The sequence below is a fragment of the Drosophila bipectinata genome, chromosome 4, assembly GCF_030179905.1.
Source record: "Drosophila bipectinata strain 14024-0381.07 chromosome 4, DbipHiC1v2, whole genome shotgun sequence".
NCBI classification, from domain to species: Eukaryota; Metazoa; Arthropoda; class Insecta; order Diptera; family Drosophilidae; genus Drosophila; species Drosophila bipectinata.
This window is the reverse complement of record NC_091740.1, coordinates 12281489-12307141: the sequence shown is the minus strand read 5'-3', so window position 1 is coordinate 12307141 and position 25653 is coordinate 12281489. Positions and strand designations below refer to the sequence as shown.

General features: G+C 36.0%; 1 protein-coding gene across 3 annotated transcripts in view; it reads left to right on the top strand.

Moving 5' to 3' along the window:
- LOC122322090 (fibulin-1) overlaps window positions 1-25653 on the top strand; it is a 608226-nt gene that overhangs the window by 272691 nt on the left and 309882 nt on the right. For all 3 annotated transcript variants that reach the window (XM_070282405.1, XM_043213493.2, XM_070282404.1), the window contains exon 7: window positions 7980-8225. In XM_070282405.1, the coding sequence (XP_070138506.1) occupies window positions 7980-8225 (246 nt within the window). The remainder of the gene's footprint in view (window positions 1-7979; window positions 8226-25653) is intronic.

The window sequence follows — 25653 nt, the reverse complement described above, 5'->3', positions numbered from 1 at the left end:
CATTTTTTTCGTTTTTGCTTGTTTCTCCGTCGTTTGTGTGTTTTTTTTTTGTTTATGAGCAATTAGTGCAGGTTTCGGAGCTTTAGCATATTGATGCTGGGTGACCAAAGCGGGCCCATTTACTGCATCGGAGAGGAAGTGGAAAATACTCTTATTTTTTTTTCACATCGCTTACTTTTTGTGATTTTAGTTTTTGTAGAATAGTGTCTGCGTCAAGCCAGAAACATCTTCGTCAACATAACTAAGGTCGTTTCAATAAATAACTCCCTTAGAGAAGTTCAATGTTTTATGTTCGCTTGTTGTTACTTCCATTTCTGCGATTGTTGTAAGTCTAAGGAGCTTTCTGGCTTGCAATTCATTTTTAGTTTTTATTAATAATGTTCCGTCTCCTATTTTTTTGCATCCGTCAACTTCTCCTGCACAGGCAAAGTCAAAGAATTTTTTAATTATGAACGGTGTTAGTTTTTCAAACGAGCCGTTGTCCTTCCTTTTAATTACAATAAATTTTGGGTCGCCTAATTGGGAATAGTACGATTTTGAGGTAATTTTGAAAATGTCAGGTGGGTCCGTCACGATCGGATGAAGGGCTTCAGCCCGTATTAGAGGTTTCGTGTGTTTGGTGTTGTTGGGTTTTTGTTTTCTTTTTGTGGTTTATGTTTGTGCAAAATTTTGCTGATAACTTTTTTGGTTTGCGCGAGGCTGGGCTTTACGCTGTGTTGGTACGACTTATCTCTTCGGAGGTTGAAGTTGTATTGAAGTTGTATTGTATTGTATTTCTTGTTTATCGGTTAGGTTTTCAAGAGGATTGTTTGGAATAGTTGTGGAAACCATTGACTGGACTCAACCGACCAAAAATACGGATTTTACTCCATATCTTTTTTTTGGGTTGATATCTTCGTTGAAGCTTTGAATGGGATATTTTTTTCTGTTTCTTACTCACGTCGAAAAAGGGCATTCTTTCTCCTTAAATCTATTATGTTCGCTTTGGTAATATTTTTATATTTTTATTTTCTTATAAGTTTATTCCATGCTTGTTTTTTTGATTTGCACGAGGTTTCGAGAGCTTTGTTCCACCATTCTTTTGGCAACTGTTGGAAGCCTTTGGAATGTGCACTGCTAAGTTTTATTTTTTAGGTTAGATGCTTCTTCTGGTTTATATTGGATCTTATTGGGGTTTTTAAGTGAAAGGCATTGGCGTGAGTTTCAAAAAGATTCCAGTTGGCTTTTTGTGTTTTAAAGAATGGCCTTGTCACTGCCGATTGAGTTTGTCTAGCGTAAAGAGTTATGCGTGCTGAGATGGGTGGGGCTTTTATCACTTAGTATTATGTAATTCGAACCTGTGATAAATTTTCTTAATAAGGTACCTTTTTATTGTTTTTTGGAGAGCCCCAGCATTGGTGCCAAGCGTTGAAGTCGCCAGTTATCAATGTAGGTTTTTTATAAGGTGGATTGAGTACGGAATGAAGATTGCTAATATTAAAGACAGCTTTAGGTTGGAGGTATGTTGATATTATGTTATTTTTTTCCTAGAGCATATTTCAACACATATAGCTTCAAAGTCGTATCCTAAGATAATTCCTTTAAGTTCTATTGTATTGTGTAATAGAATTGTCACACCACCGTACGACTATAAGGTGTTGAGTAAAAGCAAAGATTATAAAGTACATAGATGGGACATCTCATACAAAGAAAAATTTTCTATGGCGGGAACGAGCGGGTTCCATTGCGCGGCAAGTTAAGTTTGAGAAATTTTTCGCGCGACAACGATGAGGGATATCCGAGTGGTAGAGTGCTTGGCTGGTGTGCAAAGTAAAAGGAGTTCAAACCAGGCTCGGGACATCCATTTTTTTTAATTTTAAATCTATTTATATTAAATTTTTATTCTTTTAATATGTTTTCCTAAATTTATAATCCAATAAAAAAAAAAATACAAAATTGTAAAATAACCTTAACATCGTCTCAGTTCGTAGTGGAACCCGCTGTAAAAATGTCTATAAGTGCGGGTTCTACGGCACTTTGGCAGGCAGCGTCATGGAACCCGCTCTCAAATGTTTTCATTTTTTCCGTCGTGGAACCCGCTGTATAATGAAAACATTTGAGAGCGGGTTCCACGACAAACGCCTGGCAGATGAGATAGGAAGAGAGAGAATTCTATTTTTAGATCGTAACATCTTTGGAAAGATGAAAGTTTGAAACGATGTAATCGAACCAATGTAAGAGTAAAGAGATCAGAAATATCTTTTACTATCCTTACTCGTCAACTCGGTTTTTGGTATTGATTCTGGCGCCTCCTCTAACACCAATTTTAAGTATCATAAAATCAACTTCGAGGGTAGCCTAGATGGATAGTGCTTGGTCCTTATTCATGGGGTCCTGGGTTCGACTTCGGTTGTTTCGATTTTGATAAAGTTTTAGTTTTATGATTCTTTTTATATTTACATTTATTTTTTTATTTTTTTTTTTTACTTTTAATTTTTACGTTATTATTATTCTATTACAATTGTTGTAAAAATAAGTGACGGACGTGTCGGATGACAAAATGCCGGAAGGACTCCCTTGAAATTTTATTAGCCGGACATAATGAAGAATTAAACAATTTTACAATTGTAAAATTAAAGAAAAACATTATAAATAAGGAAAAAAAAATAAATATAAATATAAAAGAACGAAAAAGTTCGAAGTCCTTACGAGGATTTGAACACATAAAAATTACACATAGAGTAACTACTCTATGCATTACGCTACCATCCTGTCTCGATCCGCGGCGATCAATAATACTATTTGTTCTACCAACTACCACATCGGCGCATCAAAAACAGAAACGAGAAATAGAAATTGAAATTTGGAAGCCAAAACATTTTTACTCCGTCGTGCGAGCAGTCACACATACACACATAGGCTCACATTTTTGTTGACGGGTACATGTAAAGAGTTCTAAAAATAGAATCGTATGCATGTGCGTTCCCCCCTCACCAACAAGCTCGACGCAAAAAGTTGACTGTTTTGGGCCCTGATGTCCCATCTATGTACTTTATAATCTTTGACGAAACATACAAAACTTTTTAACAATTGGACGATCCGTTCGGAAGATATATTCGAGTGTTCAAAACATTATTTTTGTATGGGTAAAAATACTGTTGAAACCGTACGGCAACTTGGCTTGACAATTGTTATCCAGAATCTGCTCCATCTAAAAGAACAATATTCGGATGGCTTGCCGATTTCAAGCGTGTTTGGGGGAATGATTCTGAACGCATTGGACGCCTAAAAGAGGTTGTTACTCCCGCGAACATACCCGATATTTCATGGCTGAAAAACAGATTTGGTCGATCTGAGAAGATTTTTAACATAGATTTTCAAAAATATAATATAACAATAAATAAGATATAATAGTAAAAAAAAAAACATTTTATTCAGTCGTTTCGTAAAAAGAAAGGACCATGGAAGTGAATGTAGCACGAGTTTCATAAGAAATGCATAGACGTACATTTTAAAAAGAGCGAGTTCTGTCCAGCAGTCAAAATTTCCTGTAGGTTTCAGTTTTAAAGCTATCGTCTTGAAACTTCTTTCCTTTGCACGCAGTATATAAGTCGGAACGGCCGACTATATCCTATAGCTGCCATATAACTGATTGATCGGAAATGGTATAACTTTGGTGTTTTTAGAGTTAGAGAAATCAAATTTGACACAAGAGCTATTTTCGCAAAATATTGAGACATGCCAAATTTCATAAGGATCGGCCGACTATATCCTATAGATGCCATATAACTGAACGATCGGAAATGGTAGAAATACCAAATTTGGTATTGTTAAAGATAAAAGTTTTGGGACTTGTTTTAAATTTTGTATTATAATAAATTGGGATTAGGGATACTTATGATTAGTGTCAGGTGATATATTATTCTTAACTATACTAAAATATAACGATCTATCATGAGGGTGACGGGAATTGTAGATTAATATGGCCTTCTTGGCATCAACTTTTTCATGGGTTCTAATTGCTTGGATTTCCTGTTGTTTAACGAAGATTGGGCATCTTCTGTATGCCGATGAATGCCCGGTTTTCTGAAGTTTGACATCCAGACAATTTACACAGCATTTTTCGTTGGAGCATATTTCATCCTTTTCAGTGGTCAGTGTGGGATTCGTTGGCACAGTTGATACAAATTTTAGCACTGGAGCAAATGCTGGCGATCTGTCCATACCGGAAGCAATTTTTGCAGCGAAGTGGCAGCAGGTGAATACGGCCGTATTTTCATTGATTGGTAACACATTTTGACTGTTTCTGGTGTTGCATTGGATGCGAAAGACACGAAGCTTGGATGTTTCCCATTAGTGTACCATTCATTACTGCATTCCCATTAGAAAAGAGGATGTTTTCCATTAGTGTAAGTTTGTTTCTTGTTTTTACGAGAAGGTTTTCATTCCATGTATTTTTTGCAAAGAAAACTTCACCATTACAGGTGTTATCAACTTTTTTTTTCTTTTATTAGGAACGGATTGACGTTACGCATGGACTGTTTATCATAGCGCCGGATAACCAGAAATTTTGGTACTGCCAAATTGGGCGGCTTATTGGGCGGGTCGACTACACCCATAGCGTGAATAGGTTGTACTATACACCGTTGGGTTGATATTTTCTTTTCATGAGTTTGAAAATAATTAACAATATTATAAATAGATTTAAACTATACAAAAAGTGTATGATTCGAGCCTGAGTTGAACTCGTTTAACTCTGGACATCAGCCAAGCTCTGTACCACTCGGCTATCCCTTATTCGTTGTCGCGCGAAAAATTTCCCTTTGGACAAAATTATAATACCCTCTGCTAGGGTATAAAAATATTATTATACCCGATTCTAATATTATTCTATTCTAATATTTTCTATCTATTCGTGTGAATGTATGTAAAATAGAAACGGAATAATCTTCTACCCCATGAAGTATATATATCCTGTGTTCATACGGAAACAGCCAAGTGTTCACTTGTAATATGAATTTGCACGTCCCGACGTCCCGTCCATCCAAAGTCTTCAAAGAACGAAGCATGTTTTTGAGGCGATGGTGGAGATCAGCCGATAACGGTATGATCAATGATATCGTGGCTTAACTGCTTCCTGAGATCCTGTTGGTAGCTGCAACAAAAGGCTTAAACAGCACCTCAAGATCGTTTAGGACGAAAACCTCTTCTGCTTTTAGCGGTGGGGAGCCCTTTTCGAATCCAATAGAACACGAGAAATGGAGTCTTTTCTTTTTAAAATTCGGGTTACCATTTTGAAGCAGTTATTCCACCTGATCGGTACTTCTTGGGTGTCCTGCATTATAATGTTGATAATGTATGCAAAAGGCATGCGACTTTTCGCCAGAATAGTGCAGGCTCTAATCATTGAGGCTGCATTATCTGTCACAATTGCAGTTACCTTGTTTGCGAAACCCCATTCGGACAGAACGATCTGAATCGTTTTGCAGTTTAGCTGTTGAAAAAACAGTGCTTTTTAATTTAAAATCATCCATCAGAAAATGGCATGTGACCGTCAAGTAGTGGTCGTTGGCCCTTGGCGTCCATCCGTCGGTAGTCACAGCGCAGAACCTTACCCTTCTGAGAATCGCTTTTAGCTGCTTATCGATATCTTCGTACATGTTAGTTAAAAGTACATCACCTAGTGTCCTTGTGCAGGGTAATTTGTATTGTGGGTCCAAGCAGTCCACAAATTTGCAAAAACCTGAGTTTTCCCCAATTCTAAGAGGCTTTAAATCAGTACAGGTCATCTCAATAAGAGCCTTGTCAAGTGAGGTTTTTCGGGATGAACCATTTTCATAGGTTGTTGTCTTTTTAGTGTAAAAAAAATCTCATATTTTTTTAACAACTTTTGGAATGCTAACCGCTGTCGAATGAGCTCACTTTAAGTGGTTGAATAAATTTGTTGTGTTTTCACAAGTCTCTCAGTTTTAAAGCTATCGACTTTAAACTTTGCACACACCCTTCTTTTTTTTGCATGCAGTACATACATAACTGATGGATCTGAAATGCTATGAGTTTGGTGTTGTTAGAGTTCGATAGTCCGACTTTTTACGAATAACAAATTTTATAAGGATCGGACGATTCATATAGCTGCCATATAACTGAACAATCGAAAATAGTGTTTTTTATTTGGTAAAAATACCAAGTTTAAAGTTTTTGAAGACTCGTTGGGACTCTTTATACCCGGTTCTCGTGGAGTACAAGGGTACATTGAATCATCTCGGACCCCAAAAGTACATATATTCTTGATCAGCACCAACAGCCGAGTCGATATAGCTATGTCCGTCTGTCCGTCCGTCCGTATGAACGCGTGGATCTCAGAGACTATAAGAGATGGAGCTTTTGAAATAGAGACTCCTAAAATACCCACGCAGTTAAAGTTTGTTAATATTGCCACGCCCCCTCTTGCCCCCACAGATCGCGAATTTCTGTAGCCCCAGTACAAGACGGTTTTTTGAAAAACTGTTGATGCCAAACCATTTCTATATCTATTATATATCTTAAAAAACAAATTTAAATCAAATCGGCCGATTTTAGGAGGAGATATACCTATATATATACTTTTTCCCATACAAACGGGCTAAAATTTTGAACGCGTGGATTTCGAAGACTATAAGAAATATAAGTGTTAGATTTGGAACTCCCGCCCCTATAGCAGAAATCTGGTTGTAGCGCTGGTAATGTTAGTTCGTTAATGTTTTTAGAAAACGTTTTGATGCCAAACTGTTCCAATGGCTAATCTTCACCCATTAATCAAAAAGCAGCCAAATCGAATTATCCCTACTGAATCAGCAGTATGGCAGAAGGTTTTTTGTTTTTTTTGTTTGCCTAAGCGCAAAAGTTTTATCTTCTTCTTCCCAAGGGTTATCTTTGGCAATTTTTTATCTCAACAACTCTTTCATCGGAATAGTTAATGGACTGTTATAGACTTGTTTTTTGTTCGTTTGCTTCTTATTTTTTTTACTTCTTTGGGTTTTACTTCTTTGGCCCTTTCTACTTCTTTGGTTTACGCTGCTGAAAATTTGTTGCTGAGAATCCATACCGTTAATGTCTAAACTCTCAAGGTCAGTTAAACTGTGGGTGGAAGAGATGAGTACCAGGTATAATATAGTCGTAAAACACTACTATAGCCGTTTCTTGTTTTAAGGGGTTACGCCACCCTGAAATTTTTTTTTACTTAATTTAAAAGACTATATTCTTACGCGTATTTTAAGACGTCCCCGAATACAATATCTTGATAATTATGGAAGTTATGTTTATTTGAAATCGGCACGGCAGGAGGGCACCTAAGACACTTCTCTTTCTTCTTTTGCGTTTTTCTCGAAACCACTTCTTACATAGATTTTCCACAGAGTGACGTAGGATTTTTTCGATCCAATGGATGAAAATTTTTTTATGCAATTTTTAGTACGAAATTTTTTGCCCAAAAAATTGAGTCAATATTTGAAGTGCTCTCATTTGCGTAATTTTTGTGACGGCTACGTCACTCTGTTCCAAATTTATCACTTTTAAAAAAAAATTTTGTTTACTTGATTGAAATGAAAATTGACACGTGAATCATGCCCACCATCAAGGAGCACTCCGGAAAAACCGATGATCGCCGATGTTCATATCTCCGCCATTTTGCATAGAAAACAAGTTTTTTTTTATAATTTTAAAGCTCATTAGTTGTATTGAATAGAAATAAAAGTGGAAAAATCCTATCTCAACTAGTTTAGTCACAAGAAATTCCTGAAAAACCGTCCCGTTTCCACGCGGTCAGGGTGGCGTAACCCCTTAAATTATTTATTCTAATAAATTGGTTTTAAAATAAAATTTGCTTAAGGATTAATATCGGATCATAACTGCAGGGGTAAAACAACTGTGGCTCCTCCCGAAGCTTGGTTTCCTTTATTGTTTTAATTTATATTTGAAAATTTGAATTTCAATAAAACATTTTTCTTATTTTATTACAATAGATGATGATGAATGCACTCTTAATACTCATAACTGCCCTTCAAAATATGACTGCTACAATACCAAAGGATCGTTTCGTTGTTACAGAAAAACTTCAACATCGACTACAACTACGACTAGGCCAAGGATCTCAAATCTTATACCAAGCAGTAATTACTCAAAATATCCTGACCAAAATACTGAAAATACTGACTTAAAAATTTCTTGCTCATCTGGATTTCATAGGAATGATTTTGGCGCATGTGTCGGTAAATATTTGTGGTGTTAATTTTACATAACTTACGTAACCACTATTGAAACGAAACTGATTATAAAAATTTTTTTTTTCCCAAGGGTTATCTTTGGCTATTTGTTATCTCAACAACTCTTTCATCGGTAGAGTCAAAGGACTGCTTTAGACTTGTTCTTTGTTCTTTTGCTTTTTTTTTTTACTTCTTTGGTTTACGCTGCTTATTCAAAAAATGTATTCAAAAACAAGAAGGGAAAGCTAACTTCGGACGGAGCCGAAGTTTATGTACCCTTGCAGTTAAATCCGGATATATATCACAAACATCGGATATAGTTGGCCGATCCTTATGATTACATCATAATAAAACCAATTAACTAAAATACAAAATCTAAAAAAAGTCCCAAACTTCTATCTTCAAAAATAAGAAAGTTGATATTTCTACCAAATACCATTTCCGATCGTTCAGTTATATGGCAGCTATAGGATATAGTCGGCCGATCCTAATGAAATTTGGTAGGTTGGATCAACTGACCAAAAATAGAATCTGTATTAAGTTTCAGCTTTCTATCTTCAAAAACACGAAAGTTGGGTCATTTCCGATCGTTCAGTTATATGGCAGCTATAGGATATAGTCGGCCGATCCTTATGAAATTTGGCATGTCGTATTATTTTGCCAAAAATAGCTCTCATGTCAAATCTCATGTCAAATCTCTAACTCTAGAAACACCAAAGTTATACCTTTTCCGATCAATCAGTTATATGGCAGCTATAGGATATAGTCTGCCGATCCGGGCCGTTCCGACTTATATACTGCGTGCAAAGGAAAGAAGGGTGTGTGCAAAGTTTCAAGACGATAGCTTTAAAACTGAGAGACTAGTTTGCGTAGAAACAGACAGACGGACAGACAGACGGACAGACAGACGGACAGACAGACGGACAGACGGACAGACGGACAGACGGACAGACGGACATGCTCATATCAACTCAGGAGGTGATCCTGATCAAGAATATATATACTTTATAGGGTCGGATATGTCTCCTTCACTGCGTTGCACACTTTTGACCAAAATTATAATACCCTCTGCAAGGGTATAATGAATGCTGATTACTAAAAATTAAAAGAAACCAGCAGAAAAGTCTACTGAATATTAATAGTAGACAACATACTATGCTACAGCAGAAGCAAGCAACAGTTGCAGCATTTCCGAAATTCGTCGGCTGCTGTAACTTTGACGGTACGAAAACGGTAAACTTTTTTCGTTGTTGGTGAGGGGGGTATGTGTCAAAAAAATGTGTGGCTTTGTATATGTGTATGTATCACTGCTCGCACGACGGCGTATAATTTTTTGGGCTTCCAAATGTCAATTTCGATTTCTCGTTTATGTTTTCAATGCGTCGATGTGGCAGTAGAACAAATAGTATTTTTGATCACTACCGATCAGTCACGATGGTAATGAAAAAAGGCGTAATGCATAGAATTACACTTTTCCTATGTTCAGATCCTCCTCAAGGACTTCAAGCTTTTCCTCTTTTTTGTAATTATGTTTTTTTATACCCTTGCAGATGGTATCATAATTTTGTCCAAAAGTGTGCAACGCAGTGAAGGAGACATCTCCGACCCTACAAAGTAAATGTATTCTTTATCAGGATCACCTCCTGAGTTGATATGAGCATGTCCGTCTGTCTGTCTGTTCCTACGCGAACTAGTCTCTCAGTTTTGAAACTTTGCACACAACCTTTCCTTTTCACGCAGTATATAAGTCGGAACGGGATCGGCCGACTATATCCTATAGCTGCCATATAACTGATTGCTCGGAAATGGTATAACTTTGGTGTTTGAAAAGTTAGAGAGTTCAAATTTTACAAGAAATCTATTTTTGGCAAAATAATACGACATTATTAATTGGTTTTATTATGATATTCTCATAAGGATCGGCCAACTATATCCGATGTTTGCGATATTCATCCGGTTTTAGCTGCAAGGGTATATCAACTTCGGCTCAGCCCGAAGTTAGCTTTCCTTTCTTTAATTGTATAATAAAAAAAAAAATTTAAGAATTATGTCCGGTAAATAAAATTCCAAGGGAGTTCGTCCGCTATTTTGTCATTTGAAACGTCCGTCACTATTTTCCCCATTTCTCATAATGAAATGAATAACAAAATAATTACTTTTACAGTAGTAATAGAATGAAATAAAATAATTTTAATAAAGAAAATATATAAAAAGTAATAACCAATAATAAAAGTAAATATTATAAAAATAATCTTAACATTTGATTTTGATATATTGAAACAACCTCCACTCATAAAATCGAACCCTGTACCACACCGCGCGCTTTTCATCTAGGCTACCCTCATAGTTGGTCTAATGATACTTAAAGTTGGAATTAAAGAAACTCGAGAATCCATAGCAAAAACTGAGTTGAAGAGTAAAGATAGTAGTCGATATTTCTTATCTCTTTGCTCTCACACTGGTTCGATGTGAACGTTTCAAACTTTAATCATTCCAAAGATGTAACGTTCTAAAAATAGAATTCTCTCTTTCCCTCTCTCATCTGTTATCCGTTTGTCGTGGAACCCGCTCAATTATTTTTATTTTTTTTTTCGGCTTGCCAAAACGCCGTAGAACCCGCACTTATAGAGATTTGTACAGCGGGTTCCATTACAAACTGACGCGATGTTGGGGTGATTTTTAAATTTCGTTTGATTTTGTTTGATTTCTTGATTGGATTATAAATTTTGGAAAACCCTTTAAAAAAATTAAAATTTAATATAAATAGATTTAAACTAAACAAACTTAACTTCTCGCCCTGTGGAACCCGCTCGTTTCAGCCATAGAAAATTTTTGTTTGTATGAGATGTCCCATCTTTGTACTTTATAATCTTTGCTTTGACTAACTCCCATAATCGAAAGCAGCAGCGAAGCAGTAAGCAGAAAAATGAAAATCTGCAACAGCGGCAGCGGTTTTGAAATTACTGCTTATGCTTCGACTGCGGTTTCGTGTTTTTTTCGGAAGCAGAACCAAATTCTCATCTTGAAAAGTCGCTCACAGCCGAAGCAGTTGGTATATATTTATTCAAACTTTTTCTTATGGGCCTGCAGTTTTTTAAACACTGTATCGACCTACTATATCCTGTAGCTCCTTTACGACCAAACGTTTGGTAATAAAATTCTCAAAGAAAAGACAACTTTATATCCCATGTTGGCCATATATATCCGATCTAAGCTGCAATGCTATGTATATTAATTTTGGCTCCGCCAGAAATTAGCTTTCCTTTTTTGTTTCAAAAACATTTTGTTTCACTTTAAAAGCTTGTTTCGGAAACATGTAAATAAATGACAAATTACAAATCTCAGTGTCATTTTTTTAAAGTAACACAATTTAATAAAAATATAAACATCCCAATAACCAAAAGATTATATTGTATATTATTGTTATACTAATTATAAACTAGAAAAAATAAGCTACAGACTTGAAACTTGCCACTCTCCAATTTGTTCTTTGCACGCAGAATTCTGAAAAAGCAGAATTTCACGATAATGAACTTGGAAACCGTCACCGAGAACAGTTAGCGTTTGTGAACAGAGAGGGATTGTTGGATTCAATAAAGCACGTTATGGATTTAAAAATTAATCAGCAGCGTTTATAAGGCGTCGGCTGTATATTTTACCAAAATTTTTTTATTTATGAAGATATATAGCAGTTGCAATAGAAAGTGGATCGCTATAGTCTGAGCATAAAAAGGTATAGGCTTGCGTTTATCGAAGCCAGACATATTAGGGGGGTAATGGCGAAGAAATAGAAAGTAAGTCGTTTTGGAGTCACAAGGAACGTTAGTCCTCTAGTTTATACATTTATTCGCCGAAATTGCCCACCCTCTAAAAAATGTAATGAGAAATATAAAGTTATAAAGTCAACTAGCTGGAGAACTAGCTGGATTTAGATAGGTAAAATAGTGTTTATGAACGGAAAGTGGGCAGTAAAATGACGCAGATAAATTTTCTAAGCCCATTTCCACAAGAGTGTATGTGTGTCACGTCAGCGCTATCCGCTCGATTGAAGCAACCCAACAAAGAGACAAATCGACTGAAGGGAGCAGAATGGTTTAAAACTTTAATTTTTTTTTTTGATAATTTTTTATTTAAAGCACATTATCTCAGGATAGAAGGATATCCTGTGAAAATTCCATGTCGATCGGAATTTAACTCGCTGAGATGAAAATTATCTTGTCATCGTTCTCCATTTCATTTGCATTTAAAACTTTTGACGCGCTTTTCTCAAAACAACTTTTTCCAAGTCGGTGCGTAACGTAACTCAAAAAGAAATGTTCGGATCTTAAATTTTTCACACATCCTTTATAAAGCAAATACTCTAGGATGAACTTTTTTTTTATTTAAAATAACACTGTGAGTCCACGTTTTACGCACCGCAAGACGACACTTTTTTGAAGCGAGCGACTGCCGTCACGGGGTAAATAATAATTATTTTTTGACAAACAAATTTCTAGATGCTCTCCAAATATAGCCATTTATCATGTAAACAAGAAAGGAAAGCTAACTTCGGGTGGAGCCGAAGTTTATATACCCTTGCAGTTAAAACCGGATATATATCGCAAACATCGGATATAGTTGGCCGATCCTTATGAATACATCATAATAAAACCAATTAACTAAAATGAAAAATCCAAAAAAAGTCCCAAACTTCTATCTTCAAAAATAAGAAAGTTGATATTTCTACCAAGTACCATTTCCGATCGTTCAGTTATATGGCAGCTATAGGATATAATCGGCCGATCCTAATGAAATTTGGTAGGTTGGATCAACTGGCCAAAACTATAATCTGTATTAAGTTTCAGCTTTCTATCTTCAAAAACACGAAAGTTGGGTCATTTCCGATCGTTCAGTTATATGGCAGCTATAGGATATAGTCGGCCGATCCTTATGAAATTTGGCATGTCGTAATAATTTGTAGCTCTCGTGTCAAATTTGAACTCTCTAACTCTAAAAACACCAAAGTTATACCATTTCCGATCAATCAGTTATATGGCAGCTATAGGATATAGTCGACCGATCCCGGTCGTTCCGACTTATATACTGCGTGCAAAGAAAAGAAGGGTGTGTGCAAAGTTTCAAGACGATAGCTTTAAAACTGAGAGACTAGTTCGCGTAGAAACGGACAGACAGACAGACGGACAGACAGACGGACAGACAGACGGACAGACGGACATGCTCATATCAACTTAGGAGGTGATCCTGATCAAGAATATATATACTTTATAGGGTCGGAAATGTCTCCTTCACTGCGTTGCACACTTTTGGACAAAATTATAATACCCTCTGCAAGGGTATAAAAACTTGAATAATTATGTATATAGGAATGCTGCTTGGAAAGATTTAGAGCGTCTGAATGTCATGTCGACAAGCTTTTTGGCAAAACGTTTCAAAGTAGAGTTGCAACATTCGTACCCCTTCGATCTCCTCTTTTCAAATTCATGATTCCTCCACTTCACACGTTTTTTTTTATTAAATTGTGTTTCTTTTAAAAATGATACTGAAATTTGTATTTTGCAATGTATTTACATGTTTCCGACATAAGCTTTTAAATTGAAGCAAAATGTTGAAACAAGAGAGGAAAGCTAGCTTCGGGCGAAGCCGAAAATAATATACCTTTGCAGTTAAGATCGGCTATACATTGCATATATTGAATAATCTTAAGCGATCTTTTTGAAAATTTCATTAAAAAACCACTTCCTAAGAATACCAAATATAAAAAAACCAAGCTTATATCTTAAAAAATTGGGTCATTTCCGATCGTTTAGTCTTAAAGTAGCTATAGGATATTGTTAAGAGGAGCCCCAAATAAAAAGGTCGTACTCCAATAAATTCCGTTTAGAAACTGATTTTATTCTGTACAATTCTCTCATAAGTAAGATACATGAAAATCTTAAAACTATTAAAAACTACTTATCAATGCACTGCACGTTGACATGCTATGCGACCCTTTCTCAAGTGCGATAAGCGGATGCGCTTATGTTTGTGTTATTTATGATGCTTATGCGGATGCGCTTATGATTGACCATGCTGTTTATCTCACATTTCCATGGGTCCGATCCCTTGAAACTCTCTCTTTGGAATATAAAATAGTGTTCAATGCCTGAACATTCTGGAAAGGGCCACAAAAAAGTGTGTGTTGTTTTAGATTAACATTTTACTTATGTATATGTGTATTTTTGTTTTCGTATTACATTTGTTAATTCTATTTCTTCAGTATTAGAAAATTATTATAATTGTTCGATAACAAAGAGTAGTGGACTGTATGTATATTTTCTTTTTGAATTTTAATATCTTAAATATTTTAAAATTGTTATACCCTTGCAGAGGGTATTATAATTTTGTCCAAAAGTATGCAACGCAGTGAAGGAGACATCTCCGACCCTATAAAGTGTATATATTCTTGATCAGGATCACCTCCTGAGTCTGTATGAGCATGTCCGTCTGTCCGTCTGTCTGTCTGTCTGTTTCTACGCGAACTAGTCTCTCAGTTTTAAAGCTATCGACTTGAAACTTTGCACACACCCTTCTTTTCTTTGCACGCAGTATATAAGTCGGAACGACCGGGATCGGTCGACTATATCCTATAGCTGCCATATAACTGATTGATCGGAAATGGTATAACTTTGGTGTTTGTAGAGTTAGAGAGTTCAAATTTTACATGAAAGCTATCTTTGGCAAAAAATTACGACGTGTCAAATTTCATAAGGATCAGCCGACTATATCCTATAGCTGCCATACAACTGAACGATCGGAAATGACCCAACTTTCGTGTTTTTAAAAATAGAAAGCTGGAATTTCATACATATTTTATTTTTGGTCAGTTGATCCAACCCATCAAATTTCATAAGGATCAGCCGACTATGTCCTATAGCTGCCATATAACTGAAGGATCGGAATTGACCCAATTTTTGTGTTTTTAAAGATAGAAAGCTGGAACTTGTTACAGATTCTAGTTTTGGTCAGTTCATTTAACCTACCAAATTTCATTAGGATCGGCCAACTATATCCGATGTTTGCGATATATGTATATCCGGTTTTAACTGCAAGGGTATATTAACTTCGGCTCCGACCGAAGTTAGCTTTCCTTTCTTGTTTAACTCTACATTTTGTGCTTTCAAATCTTCAATTTGTTTGGCCAGGTGAGCTATTTCTGCTGTATGATTTATAACAGGAGGCTTTAGAGGGTCCCAAGCAATTCTAGGAATTTCCCTTATTTCTCCTATATAAGCCGAAGCTAATCCCTCTTGACTTTCCGTTTTAATAATGTGCTGAGCTATTAGAATTTTATCATCGGTCCGGGCTGTACATTCTGAACTGATTGTTAATATGCCTTGCTCTGGTAAATCAATAATCTGGATTTTGGATTGGACACATTGGAGCCTCAACTTATTGTTTTCCTCAACTTTAAACAACCAACTACTTCTTTTTTCTAGCTCTACCCAAAAAGAAATTGATGAAAGGACAGATTTGTAAAAGCAATTGGAAGGTCTATTACGTTTAAGGGGTCCTAGCTGGCAACTATTATCGTTGCCATTCCTCCATGGCCAGCTGCCGTCACAAACTCATTTGTTTGTTTGCCACTTTTGACATTTACTAATTGTAGACTCCGTCATTAAGTGGTATGAATCAATTTCAAAGTTGTACACTAAATATTCTGACTCAATTTGAGCTAGAATAGTGTGATTTTCTGCTCTGACTGGAACAGGAATAACCCTATACAGTTTATATGCATGCCGCCCAAACAGAGGAATTTTCGCATTGATGATTAGTTTTTTATCAACGAACAACCCCCTTGCGGTAAGTAAGGTGCATCCTTTAACTCCGTACTCTTTTACTCCGTACTCCGTATACTCTTTTCCCTGGAAGAATTAAATTTTCGGATAGGACGTGTTAAGCCTTCCATGGTTAATGTCAATTTACAGGCTTATGATGCCTGCTTGTATTTTTTCACATTCATCGATCAGACTACTTAATTCCTTCGTGACCATAAAAAATTTGATAGATTCTTTGTATACGTAATATGACTCTTGCAATATTAACGTCATATTTTTTATTCTTTTATTCATACTTATGAAGTTTGCATTGACTTCTTCCGTTGTTTTCTTTAGAATATTAGTAGTGGATTCGACTAATGAAGTTTTTTTTTTCTTAATTCTTTTAAATTGTGTTGTTTGCTCAATCAGTTTTTCATGTTATCTTCCATTTGAACCCGATCATCTTCATCCATTACTCCAAACAGAATATGGTATAAAGATCCTATAAATTCAAACGGTGCCCGCCTTTGCCTCGATTTATTATGAGTCATGAAGAGTTTATTATTCTCCTCCAACTCTAAAATCTGTTTAAGTGTATTGCCCAAAATAAGGTAGCACTGATCCTCAAACCCATGAAGTTTTTCACAAACTACTCTCATTTTGGTGATTATGCTCTTTCCTTTATGGATCATCTCGAAATATGCTTCCATATCGTAGAATATCACCAAATTCCATGATGATGAGACAACTTCTATGTCTCCCATCAGATCTAAATACATGGACGAGAATTTAGAAATTTGTTCAATACGGTATTTTGGATCTTTTATTTCCGGTGCTGCGTTTGTCAACTGACAGCATAATGAGAGCATCATTAAGGCCATCATCATTCCTAGCTTAGACAATCTAGCACTGCTTCTTGTTCTGGGCGACTTTGATCTATTTTGATGTGCTTTTGCATCATCTTGATCATTTAAACCAGCTAGGGGGCAAATTTTATTTAATGGTCTGGCTACCAAATTCTCTTGCACCCTAAGCTTAACGACTCTAACTTTTTCTTAGGTATTTTATTTCTTTATTAAATTGCCACTCCTGTTGTTTTTTAATTATGATTATTTCAGCATCTTTTAATTCTTTTGCTGTTAAAAACTTTGGGTTAGAGTTTGCTCTGGTTTTTATCTTCAAAAATCGCATTACATAAGCTACTACTCGGGTTAACTTATGCATGCAAGAGAACTTTTGCATCAATTCGTAAATCCTGTCATCTTTGGTTTTTACCAATGTATTTAGTGTTAAGGATTTAGTGTTAAGTTAAGGCTTTTTGGCCCACTCCACCAAAGATCGCAATTCACCAATTGATTTGCGCAAACTCCTCTTGATGCAAGGTCTGCTGGATTATCTTCGGATCTTATATGATTCCATTCAGTATTTTTTGATTCCTGAATTTCGAATTGTTCTACGTCTGATATATTTTATCTTATTCAACCCATTCTTAATCCAGGCTAGCGTTATGGTTGAATCACTCCATGCATATATTTCTAATTTGTAATTTTTCGTGGCTTCCGTTATGCGCATCATTATCTTACTCAGCAAATGTGCTGCGCATAATTCTAGTTTTGGGATAGTTTTTCTATTTTTGATCGGATTGACCCTACTTTTGCTAGCGATTATAGTCACTTTTGATCCCACCTTGGCATATACTACGGCCGCATAAGCCTTTTCCGAAGCGTTTGCAAAACCATGAATTTAAATACATAATTCAAATTTGAAATTAATCCATCTAGGGACCCTTATTTGCCCTAATTCCTCTAACCCAGAGTTATATTCTTCCCATTCCTTACGATCTTCAATACCTAGCTCTTCATCCCAATTGATTCCTGCTGTCCACAATTTTTGCATAAAGATTTTTCCCACAATTGTTACCGCTGCCTAGGTTGGTTGATGGATCGAATATTTTTGTTAATGTGGACAAGACGAATCTTTTAGTTCGTTTTTTAGGTTCAGTACAACATACTGTAAATTTTAACTCGTCTTTGCTAGGGTCCCATTGTAGCCCTAAGGTTTTTATAAACTCATCTTCCTTGATGCTAACTATTTTATTATCTCCTGAGTTTTCTACCATATCTTTTATTTTTGGGTCATTCGAAACCCACTTTCTCAAATTAAACCCAGAGCTCGATAGTTCCTTAGAAATTAATTGAACTATGGTTGTGGCATCTTCTATTGAATTTGCACCTGTCATAAGGTCGTCCATATAAAAATCATTTTTTATTATTTCCCCGATCATTTTTTTTTGCAATTTTCACCTACATCTGTCAATACTTTGGTTGCTAAATATGGGGCGGAAGCGGTACCATAAGTTACAGTAGTTTATTTGTAGGTTTTTATTTTTGTTTTTGGGTCATTCCTCCACAACATATATTGAAATTTTTGATCCCCATGTTTTATTTTGATTTGTCGGTACATTTTCTCAATGTCCGATGATACTACATATTCCCATTTACGCCAATTTATCATTATATCGAAAATATCTTTTTGAACTTTTGGTCCAACCCACATAATGTCGTTTAGGCTTTTGTTATTGCTGGTTTTGGCTGAGGCATCAAAAACTACTCTTAATTTTGTTGTGAGACTCGATTCCCTTATAAAAGCTTGGTGAGGAAGGTAGAATTTGCCTTTATCATTACTTCTACCATATGTCCTAAGTCTAAATATTCTTTCATAAATTTTGAATATTCAATTCGAAGTTTTTCATTTTTTAGTAATTTTTTTTCTAAGTTCATGAAACTTCATTGCTTGATTCTTTGAGTCTCGTAATGTTATATTTTCTTTAAAGGGAATAGCTACAATATATTTTCCATTTGAATCTTTTTTAGTATATTTTTTTAAAATTATTTTCACAAATTTCTGTCTCTAAGTCATTGCTATCCTCTTCTTCTACCTCCCAATATCGATCCATATGTTTTAGCTCGATACTGGTTGCTACAATCGACTTACTTCCTCTGGATTTTGTGCACCCTGACACTGTCCATCCAAAGACCGTTTTTTGCCCAAGAAGCATACCTTTTTTGGTTATCTCCGGCAGTAAGATTAGTGGATATAAATCCGCACCAATTACAAGGTCAATTCGACCAGGTTGATCGAAATTGGGATCCGCTAAATAGAATTCTTTCCAATCCGACGTGTTTAGAGAAATTTCATTAGTGGGTAGACATTTCATTAATTTGGTTAAAATAATAGCATTTGTGTAAAATTCTTTAGAATATTTACTGTTATTTTTAATTGTTAATTTTAGCTTGTGGTTTGACACACACGCACCTGTTGGTGATACTCCACTTATTTCAGTGTGCGCTTTTATTTTAGGCAACTTAAGTTTTTGTGCCGCTTCTTCAGAAATCAAAGTGCTTTGTGACCTATTGTCAATCAATGCTCTGAACTTTCCGAATTCACCATCATGACCTTTAATCTGAACATAAGCTGTGGCCAACAACGCTGGTTCAGAGGTCATGCATGTATTTACATTCTCCCTTTTAAAACGCAACATGCTATGATGTGATTTTTGACAATATGAGCATACTAGCTTGCTTGTACATTTGATGTTTGGACTGTGCTTTAAACATCGGTAGCACAAATCTTTTTTAGCCACGTCCATTCTGGCCTGTGGACTTAAAGCTTTAAATTTGTAACAATAAACTAATTGATGCCCGGGCATTTGGCACATCGGGCATGTTTGGTCACTTGTGTTAATATTTTTTATTGTTTTCTTTGTTAGAACATCATTTCCCACTGATTTCAACGAACTAAGCAGTTGGTCTTAAAACTCTGTGACATCCCTTAAATTTTGAATCTTGATTTTTTAAGTTGGCCCTCATATTGTTGTAGAGCCTCAATATTTAATTTTTTTAAAATTTTTTAAAATGCAATCTGATTCTTCGATCAGATTTTCTTTTAGGCGCATCATATAAATTGATTCATTGATTGAATCAATTATATTTTTAAGGTGCCTATATAAGTCCAAATTTATTTTTGGAAGCTCAATGAGGCGATTAAGCTGATCTGAGAATATTTTCCTATTATTCTCATATCGCTTGATGAGTAATTCCCAGGCAGCATCGTAATTATTGCCTGAGCCAAGCAATAAATGGGAAACCACATTTCGTGCTTCCCCTTTTAGAGCACTTTTAACCCTTTCGGGACTACTGGGACAATACGTCGCAACATTTTTTTTGCATCGTATTTTCTATAATTTTAATGCTAGAGCACTTGTGAAATATCCCAAATACAGTTTTAAGGATTAATTAAGACCGAATTCAGGATTTCCAAGTATGCAGTACATAATTATTTTTAGTCATCTTTCAGAATCTGAAAAAGGATTTTCTCTAAATATCTTGGCTTCAAGGATTGACTTAAATCCGTTCTTGAATGAACCAGCTCCTTAAATAACTCATAAAAATGGTCCCAATCTTTGGAATTTCCAGATAAATTGGGGACCTCAATTTTTGGTAGGCTAGGTAGTTCGTCCATTCTAGGGCTACCACCTTCTACCTTGTTAATAGTTTTCTCTTGGATTTTATTATCCATTAGCTCGATGTATATTTCAACATCATCTTTGAGCTCTATAATTTTGCTCATATATTTATTATTGAGCCCTTCTATTTTTATTAAATCGGACACTGTATCTATTTTGTTTAGCAACATTATTAATTTTTTAATCCTTATTGGAAAGGTTTCATTTTTCCTTTCCTGAATTTCTATGTAAGTTTTTTATGTAAGAACTGACAGCATAATGAGAGCATCATTAAGGCCATCATCATTCCTAGCTTAGATAATCTAGCACTGCTTCTTGTTCTGGGCGACTTTGATCTATTTTGATGTGCTTTTGCATCATATTGATCATTTAAACCAGCTAGGGGGCAAATTTTATTTAATGGTCTGGCTACCAAATTCTCTTGCACCCTAAGCTTAACGACTCTAACTTTTTCTTAGGTATTTTATTTCTTTATTAAATTGCCACTCCTGTTGTTTTTTAATTATGATTATTTCAGCATCTTTTAATTCTTTTGCTGTTAAAAACTTTGGGTTAGAGTTTGCTCTGGTTTTTATCTTCAAAAATCGCATTACATAAGCTATTACTCGGGTTAACTTATGCATGCAAGAGAACTTTTACATCAATTCGTAAATCCTGTCATCTTTGGTTTTTACCAATGTATTTAGTGTTAAGGATTCCTCAATGATCGGCGATTGTGGCCATTGGCTTTTGGCTCAGTCAACCATTTTGGCCCTCTCCACGAAAGATCGCAATTCACCAATTGATTTGCGCAAACTCCTCTTGATGCAAGGTCTGCTGGATTATCTTCGGATCTTATATGATTCCATTCAGTATTTTTTGATTCCTGAATTTCGAATTGTTCTACGTCTGATATATTTTATCTTATTCAACCCATTCTTAATCCAGGCTAGCGTTATGGTTGAATCACTCCATGCATATATTTCTAATTTGTAATTTTTCGTGGCTTCCGTTATGCGCATCATTATCTTACTCAGCAAATGTGCTGCGCATAATTCTAGTTTTGGGATAGTTTTTCTATTTTTGATCGGATTGACCCTACTTTTGCTAGCGATTATAGTCACTTTTGATCCCACCTTGGCATATACTACGGCCGCATAAGCCTTTTCCGAAGCGTTTGCAAAACCATGAATTTAAATACATAATTCAAATTTGAAATTAATCCATCTAGGGACCCTTATTTGCCCTAATTCCTCTAACCCAGAGTTATATTCTTCCCATTCCTTACGATCTTCAATACCTAGCTCTTCATCCCAATTGATTCCTGCTGTCCACAATTTTTGCATAAAGATTTTTCCCACAATTGTTACCGGTACCTAGGTTGGTTGATGGATCGAATATTTTTGTTAATGTGGACAAGACGAATCTTTTAGTTCGTTTTTTAGGTTCAGTACAACATACTGTAAATTTTAACTCGTCTTTGCTAGGGTCCCATTGTAGCCCTAAGGTTTTTATAAACTCATCTTCCTTGATGCTAACTATTTTATTATCTCCTGAGTTTTCTACCATATCTTTTATTTTTGGGTCATTCGAAACCCACTTTCTCAAATTAAACCCAGAGCTCGATAGTTCCTTAGAAATTAATTGAACTATGGTTGTGGCATCTTCTATTGAATTTGCACCTGTCATAAGGTCGTCCATATAAAAATCATTTTTTATTATTTCCCCGATCATTTTTTTTTGCAATTTTCACCTACATCTGTCAATACTTTGGTTGCTAAATATGGGGCGGAAGCGGTACCATAAGTTACAGTAGTTTATTTGTAGGTTTTTATTTTTGTTTTTGGGTCATTCCTCCACAACATATATTGAAATTTTTGATCCCCATGTTTTATTTTGATTTGTCGGTACATTTTCTCAATGTCCGATGATACTACATATTCCCATTTACGCCAATTTATCATTATATCGAAAATATCTTTTTGAACTTTTGGTCCAACCCACATAATGTCGTTTAGGCTTTTGTTATTGCTGGTTTTGGCTGAGGCATCAAAAACTACTCTTAATTTTGTTGTGAGACTCGATTCCCTTATAACAGCTTGGTGAGGAAGGTAGAATTTGCCTTTATCATTACTTCTACCATATGTCCTAAGTCTAAATATTCTTTCATAAATTTTGAATATTCAATTCGAAGTTTTTCATTTTATAGTAATTTTTTTTCTAAATTCATGAAACTCCATTGCTTGATTCTTTGAGTCTCGTAATGTTATATTTTCTTTAAAGGGAATAGCTACAATATATTTTCCATTTGAATCTTTTTTAGTATATTTTTTTAAAATTATTTTCACAAATTTCTGTCTCTAAGTCATTGCTATCCTCTTCTTCTACCTCCCAATATCGATCCATGTGTTTTAGCTCGATACTGGTTGCTACAATCGACTTACTTCCTCTGGATTTTGTGCACCCTGACACTGTCCATCCAAAGACCGTTTTTTGCCCAAGAAGCATACCTTTTTTGGTTATCTCCGGCAGTAAGATTAGTGGATATAAATCCGCACCAATTACAAGGTCAATTCGACCAGGTTGATCGAAATTGGGATCCGCTAAATAGAATTCTTTCCAATCCGACGTGTTTAGAGAAATTTCATTAGTGGGTAGACATTTCATTAATTTGGTTAAAATAATAGCATTTGTGTAAAATTCTTTAGAATATTTACTGTTATTTTTAATTGTTAATTTTAGCTTGTGGTTTGACACACACGCACCTGTTGGTGATACTCCACTTATTTCAGTGTGCGCTTTTATTTTAGGCAACTTAAGTTTTTGTGCCGCTTCTTCAGAAATCAAAGTGCTTTGTGACCTATTGTCAATCAATACTCTGAACTTTCCGAATTCACCATCATGACCTTTAATCTGAACATAAGCTGTGGCCAACAACGCTGGTTCAGAGGTCATGCATGTATTTACATTCTCCCTTTTAAAATGCAACATGCTATGATGTGATTTTTGACAATATGAGCATACTAGCTCGCTTGTACATTTGATGTTTGGACTGTGCTTTAAACATCGGTAGCACAAATTCACTTTTTTAGCCACGTCCATTCTGGCCTATGGACTTAAAGCTTTAAATTTGTAACAATAAACTAATTGATGCCCGGGCATTTGGCACATCGGGCATGTTAGGTCACTTGTGTTAATATTTTTTATTATTTTCTTTGTTGGGACCTCATTTCCCACTGATGTCAACGAACTAAGCCGTTGATCTAAAAACTCTGTGACATCCTTTAAATTTTGAATCTCACTTGATTTTTTAACTTGGCCCTCATATTGTTGTAGAGCCTCAATATTTAATTTTTTTTTAAATATAATAATAAATCAGATTCGTTCGCGAACGTCGGCGAGTGCAGACGTGCTTTCTTTTTGTCTTCTGATCGTGCAACGAAAATTAAACAAAAACTAAGCATAGTGCAGTGCAAGGTCTAAACAAAAATACACAGTGGGCGAAAAGACGCTTAGTGCGATGAACTTCGTACTTTTTTGTGTAAATAAGAAAAAATAAGAAAATCAAAAACATTAAGCTATGAGTGAATTCGACACTCATACGGTGCTCCAACGTCAGCAAGACGAGCGTCGACTCTCCTTGCTACGTAACAACGCATACCACTCATTTGTGTCAACGCAAGACAACGCGACCGCAAACCCAACAAAAAATAACCAACCGCGATCAATAACCCCAACCCCGAGTAATGAACTCTATCCAACATCGCAAGGCAGGGCGCGTTCTTGCTCTCCTGCGCTCTCGTTGGATAAAACCCCATACCCTTCCCTCATGCCTGCCTGCATAGCCACGGTCACCAGCACAGTGTCGTCATTAGCAACTGCAACGGCAACTATTACAACAACTACAATGGTATCGACTGCTCGCGCAATACCATCTACAGTAATATCGGAAACTGCAGTGCAAGCAAACAATGCAGCACCTTACACCAGCGAGCCCCCTTCAAAACAACGTTCGGCCGTACAGACAGGTATGGATCGCTACATACAAATAAAACGAAAGCTTAGCCCGCAGAACTCTAGACTTGGTAACTCTGCTAAAATAACTCGAGGCACCTCAAAACAAGCTACAATAGAGAAGCCCATAGAAGCAAACAGATTTGCTATTTTGGCAGATAAATCCGATGATACACCTCCTGAAGTCATCGTAGGGGACAACAAAAAGCCTAAGCCGCCGCCGATTTACATCCGAGAGAAAAGTTCGAATACTCTCGTAAACTCGATACTGAATCTAATAGGACTAGACAATTTCCACATAATTCCATTAACAAAGGGAAATATTCATGAAACTAAAGTTCAGACTAATACGGAAGCAAACTACAGAATTCTTTCAAAGTATCTAAACGACAATAATAAAAACTTCTACACGTACCAATTAAAAAGCAGTAAGGGCCAGCCAGTAGTACTAAAAGGTATCGAGCCGGAAGTAACACCAGATGAAGTTACAAGAGCACTGATGGAGAAAGGTTTTAATATAAAAAATGTTAGTAACATTTTGAATAGAGAAAGAAAGCCTCAACCTCTTTTCAAGGTAGAACTTGAACCCGAAACCAAATCCAAGCCTCTGAAAAAAAATGAAGTGCATCCAATTTTTACTCTCCAGTTCCTACTACACCGCAGAATTACGGTAGAGGAGCCGCATAAAAGAAATGGACCGGTGCAGTGTAATAATTGTCAGGAATATGGCCACACAAGGTCTTATTGCACGCTTCGTCCAGTATGCGTTGCTTGTGGAGACCTTCATGAATCTCACAAATGCCCAAAAAATAAAAAGGATCCCAGCAGCAAAAAGTGCGGAAACTGTGGAGGCAACCATACGGCTAACTACAGGGGCTGTCCAGTCTACAAGGAACTGAAAAGTCGCACACACCAAAGAGTGACCACTGCTCACTCACATACACCACCTATGAAATCTACACGTAATGTCATCCCCCCTTCAGCTGTTAAATCTTTGGCCAATAATGAGGTCACCGACAAATCCGCAAGCTATGCAACTGCTCTAAAGTTGGGCCTTAAAAGTACCGCTCCCACCAATCCAAGATCATCAGTTCCCCCTCATCAACCAGAAGAACCGTCT